The sequence below is a fragment of the Ursus maritimus genome, unplaced genomic scaffold (genome assembly GCF_017311325.1).
Source record: "Ursus maritimus isolate PB19 unplaced genomic scaffold, ASM1731132v1 scaffold_35, whole genome shotgun sequence".
NCBI lineage: Eukaryota > Metazoa > Chordata > Mammalia > Carnivora > Ursidae > Ursus > Ursus maritimus.
In genome coordinates this window covers 8,358,109-8,363,705 of record NW_024426119.1, presented here as the reverse complement: position 1 = coordinate 8,363,705, position 5,597 = coordinate 8,358,109, and the positions used below count along the sequence as shown (strand labels likewise).

Here is a 5,597-nt window from a genome sequence, read left to right as displayed (position 1 = left end):
CGGGGAATGGGTGACCCGCAGCTCCCAGGGCACGAGGCCTTGGAGGCACCGCGGATCTTGGTTGGTTCCAGAAGTGTCAGGACCGGCTCTGACATTTCCTTCCAGCAATCTGCTTTTGAACTGGATGTTATGTTTCCCCTCATTCTACTTTTCTAAACATGGTAGTCTTTTTTTTTTTTTAATCCAGATAGCTGCAAGCATTGTGTTTAGTTCAGGATCTAGTTTAATTTTAAATGGTAGTCTTCCACAGAAGAAATTCTTAATCTCATTTCCTCGTTACCTCTGTTTCCTTTTGAAAAATGACTTTAACCAGTGGCCCTAGGGATTGAAATTTTGAAACTTTCTGTCGAGCTGAAGGAATCTGAATGGTACTTCCAATGCACCTGTCCTTTTAGCCAGGACTGATGACAGCGATGGTAAAATACAAACCCACTGTCTCACGTTGGTGTGAAGACTTAGCAGTAATAGAATACATTTGTGTATTTTTGGGCTTATACTCTATCTCTCACCTCTCTGTAATTAAATAAAGCTTTAGTAATAGGCTTTTTTTATATACATATTACAGTCACTTAGTCCCATTGGAGTTGTTTTTTTTTTTTTAACTGCCCACAAGCATCCAGCATCAGTCCAGACACGTGTGGGCTCCATCAGCTAATTTAGATGGAGGGGAAAGAGGCTTTTGCCAAGAATCACCAGCAAATCTGTTACTTTCTTTTTAATCTGAGTGATGAACTGGTTCTATTGGTTTATTTGTTCGTTTTGTGGTGTGTTTATCCATCACAAACCCCCCCGAAGCTCTTCTCATTAATCTTTAACCTCAGGATTTGTGGTGGCTGCCAGGTCATGAACCACCATTCTTCCCTGGCAGCTGCCTCTACGGTCCCGGTCCTGAGAGTCCAGAAAACCAGCTTTATCCCCTGCACTCGGGCAGACCTTCCGAGCACCCGTGCGTTGCTGTTCCCGCTGTGGCAGTCAGGAAAGAGAGGCTTTGGTTTAGAAAAGTACATATTTGCGGGGCACCTGGATGGCTCAGTCGTTGAGTGTCTGCCTTTGGCTCAGGGCGTGATCCTGGCGTTCTGGGATCGAGCCCCACGTCAGGCTCCTCCGCTGGGAGCCTGCTTCTTCCTCTCCCACTCCCCCTGCTTGTGTTCCCTCTCTTGCTGGCTGTCTCTCTTTCTCTGTCGAATGAATAAATAAAATCTTTAAAAAAAAAAAAAGAAAAGAAAAGTACATATTTGGGTTGCACCAATGAAATTGCCAATATTCAGCCACCCTTGACTTGTAGAAGTAGTGATGCGATAAGATTCGATCTGAGGGGTTAGCTGTGGCCTCTTGTAGTCTGGATGTGAAATTAAATTCCACCTGGGCAGTGGAAGGTCCGATCCGCCATTTGTGGCAGGACCATGTAATGATAATGATTGTGGGTTGGTTGTCAGAGACTTTTTGTGTATCGTGCGCTCTTTACTGTGCCATCTTGGGAAGTCATGTGCGCTCTCTGGTCCCTCTCTAATCAGTCTATGAACCGGGGTTGAAGCTGCCACCATACTCTGTCCCTTGTAAGCATCCGATGTTATCTGAACCTGATGACAAGGTGGGAGTTCTCGGGCTGGCAGAATTGCTCAGACCCCTAGAGCTCGCAGTGTGAGTGAGCAAGGTCCTCTGACTCCTGGCACCTCTACCCTCCAGCAGTGGGCTGAGCACGTCACAAGGGAGCCTCTGGTGCGGAGTTCCGGGGCTGTGGCACGTCACTCCCTTGTCGGGGGATGTTGCCCTCTGTGATAAGGTGCACAGTAGTGGTCCAGATGCACGAAATGGTGGTAGCAGCCTAGTAGTCGAAAACCCCGGCCCGAGTCCAGACCGCTGGGCTAGCATCCCAGCTCCATCACTTACCAGCCGTGTGACTTGGCAAGTTGTGGTATGTGCCCCTCTGTGCCCCAGTCTCCTCCTGTGTAAATGGCAGCACACAGCCCCTACCTCTCAGGTTGTGGCAAGGATTGAGTGAGTTAAAATGCATACAGAAAGTGATTAGAGCAGTGTTTAGACACATAGTAGGTGGACAGTAAATGTGCCATTTTGTTACTGTCACTGCTGGATATCACTGCCTTGTTCGGAAATCAAAAGCAGCGTGGAGGTACTGCCTGGTTCTTTTGAAATGTTGGTCATCAAATTGGAATGTTAGCATTTAGAGGCAATTTTAAAATCCCTGCCCCTCTCACCTCCCTGCTTTACTATGCAGCAGGACCGTACAGCCCGGACGATTTCTTGATCCAGCCCCCTTTGCGCTGCTACCCCTGAGCTTCCTTTGGGTGTGGGAGTGGCAGAGAATGGGGGTCAAGCGCAGAGTTTGTGCCCATCCTCCCCTCCTTTTATCAGAGAACAAGATGCCTCAGGGCAGCCCTGGGTGAGGAGACACTGGCTCCTGGGCTTCACCTGCGCGGTTCATGAGACGCGCAGAAGGCAGAGGGCACGGGTACGCTTACGTTAGTCGGCCTGGGAAGGGGGAGGAAATCCATCTTGGGAGAGCAAATCTGTGCTTGGAAACATTTCAGCACACAAACACGAGCAAGAAAAGCCTGACCTAGGGCTGACTGTAATACACCCAATAAAGAACCTTGCCTTTCATCTTCCTTTCTTAGAGCGCAAAAGTAAGACAGGATCGCCGTAACAGCATTGCATTCGGGTTTTTTCTGATTACAATATAATTATTTAAGAAAACGTATGTGTGGTTCTAACTCCTCGTGCCTGAGGCTTGCCCCCACACAGGGGTCTGAAAGCGGACTTGTGCTCTGTCCTCCCTTGCCTCACCACCCCCTCCCGGACCCCACCCGCACCCCCCAGGTTTCCTTGCTTTCTTTCATGGAGTGTAGGCCAGTTTTGCACACACAACCCAGCCACCCCCTCTCAGGATGCCCCCGGTGAGCTCCCTCCTCCTCTCCCCACCATTTTCTCCCCCTGCTCCCCTGCCCCATCCCCTGCCTCACTCCCCTTCCCCCCTCCTCTTCCCCCTCCTCCCCTTTTTCTGCAGTTATCCCTGCCTGCCCCCTTGTTTATTGTGTGGTCAGGTCACCACATTCACCACATCTGACCACATCTTGTTTTGTGGCATACAGATTTCGCCCGATTTCGCCTCTGCTGTTGTGTCAGGAGGCATGCGAGTTATTGAAAGTTTGTCACTTTGCAGAGAGAGAGTGGACAGTTTATACGTTTTGGACCCCTCTGTTAAGTTCACACTAGAATCCAGAGTTTTTGTGTTTTGGAAAAATTGATATTGAGTGTGAGCTTGTGGTTTTGGAGAAAGGTCAATCTCTCACAGGAATACTTTACATAAGATAGTTTCACATACATGCAATTTTTCAGCTTTGTCAAATGTCTCAGGCTGTCTACTAAAAAGGATGGGACTGTGATAAGAGACTGAATCATTACTGACAAGAAATACGGTCTACCACTGATGTGCTCAGAGCTCTGGTCCTACCTCAGCTCTGAGCATCGAATGTGGTGGTTTTTTCTCTGTGAACTTAGAAAGAATGAATGCTTGGTATCTCTCTGTGCTTCATTTTCACAGATCTGCTCTCCCAGTGTTGGGCAGTGGGGTTTATGGAAAGGTCTGGAGGGTGCATGAGGGGCCCGAGAAAATCAGAAATGAGGGGTTCTCTTAAATTAACCTGACCCTTTATTTCTAACATTGTGAGGTTTTTAACTTTATGGGTTGAGTTCTACTCAGCTGACATCAGAAATATTAGGTTGCCGTCTCCAGCCAGCCATGCATTCGTGGTGCGACCTCAAGATGTCCTGACTACTTTGTGCTTCAACTTTTCCAGCTGCAAAATGATCATATCTTTCCTACGTCTCCCTGGGCTGACCTGAAAATATAGGAAAGAATGTGTGGGAAACTTGTCCTGAGCACCTTCAAAGAAAGCTATTTTGAAATGTCCTTAATTGTACCTCTTGCTCAGGACTGCCCACCCCCGGCCCTGCGGCCATGACCCCACCCTGGCCCCGGGGAGGAGAGGGGAGGGCGGCATGACCCCACCCTGGCGGGGCTGGGGGGGGGGTACTGTGCCATCCACGTGTGCACTGTGAAGGCTGGCGTGGCCGCCCTGTCCTGCATTCCCAGCATATTTACTTTCTGAGTGATCCCACCAGTTCCACTGAATGGAAGAATTGAGCTTTCACTGAGGGTTTTCCAGCTTTCTGCCCACATAGATACAGAAGTTAGCCATTTACAATACAGGAAGAGGAGAGGCATTCTATAGTTTTTGCCTTAAAACAGACTCAGCGGGACACCTCGGCCGGCCGCTCAGTTGGTTAAGCGTCTGCCTTTGGCTCAGGTCATGATCCCAGGGTCCTGGGATTGAGCCCCACATCGGGCTCCCTGCTCAGCGGGGAGCCTGCTTCTCCCTCTGCCCCTCCCCCTCTCCCCTCTGGTGTTCTCTCTCTCTGTCAAATAAATAAATAAAATCTTAAAAAAAAAAGTCTCAGTACCTACTGGAGATCCACCTTGGGTGGCTCGGCTGTCTGGGTGAAAGTATCAAAGTGTTTCCCTCTGCTACTCTGGTGTTACTCACTATTAAAGCTAAAAAGGACCTCACCGGTCCCCATCCAAGTGTCTCTATTTACACATAAGGACACAGGCCCAGAGCTGGGAAGCCCTTGTCCAGGGTCCCACAGCAAATTATTGGCAAAGGCTGAGCTGAACCTGAACCCAGTCTGCTGACCTAAAGACCAAATTTTCCTCCCACGCCATTCTGCTTCCGTGAAGCTAAAGCCAGGGCAGCTGACTGCAGGGGGATCGGGATGAGAAGGAAGAAATGAGGCACCTGGAGGATTTGGGGTGTTGCCCACAGGTGCTTGCCCCATGCTGGGCCTGCAGCCACATGCGCACCAGACTGGATGCTGAGTCCCCCGGGCAACAGTGAAAATAGGCCCCAGTACTTCCACGGTCACACTAGGGAGCGGGCAGCGTGGCTGGACAGGGAGCTTAGGGTACTCCAGCGCAGTGGGGCAGTGACCCCGAAGGGGGCATGGTGTGCCTGGGAGAAGTAGTCCAGGACGCTTGGCCAAGGAGCAGCACGGAGAAGGGGCGGGCGAGGCTGATGGGCTTTGGATCGGGCTGACGTGGGTTTAAGGCCCAGCTCTGAGTAATGCTTAGTAAGTTACTTCTCTGACGTTAACGGGAATTTCTTCCTCAAGGGGCTACTACGAGGCGCAAATGAGATGGTGTTTGTAAAATATCTAAGTGTTCGGTAAATATCAGCTAAGATCAAAATTAACAGTTAAGGGTCTGGTGGCAGGGAGCAGCAGGTTCCTTCCCATCCCTGCCCCCTGGTCCAGGTCGGGTCCCTGTGGACCAGCAGAGGTGCTGTCAATCCCCTGCATGTCCCCGCTTTACGGACGGTGTCAGTAAGCTCGAGAGGCCAAGGAGCTCCTTCGAGCTTGGAGATGTGCAGTTCCTGATCCCACCTTCAATCCCTTTTTTCCAGATTCATGTGCTCCCAGCTGCCCAATCAGGTCCTGAAGAGCATCAGCATCATCGACAGTCCCGGCATCCTGTCTGGGGAGAAGCAGCGCATCAGCCGAGGTCAGTGCCCCCCCCCCCC

At 50.4% G+C, this 5,597-nt stretch overlaps 1 protein-coding gene across 1 annotated transcript in view; it reads left to right on the top strand.

The window, feature by feature from the left end:
• Positions 1–5,597, top strand: part of EHD4 (EH domain containing 4) — a 79,138-nt gene that overhangs the window by 23,160 nt on the left and 50,381 nt on the right. Inside the window, exon 3 of the mRNA XM_040620493.1 lies at positions 5,481–5,578. Within this exon, the coding sequence (XP_040476427.1) occupies positions 5,481–5,578 (98 nt within the window). The remainder of the gene's footprint in view (positions 1–5,480; positions 5,579–5,597) is intronic.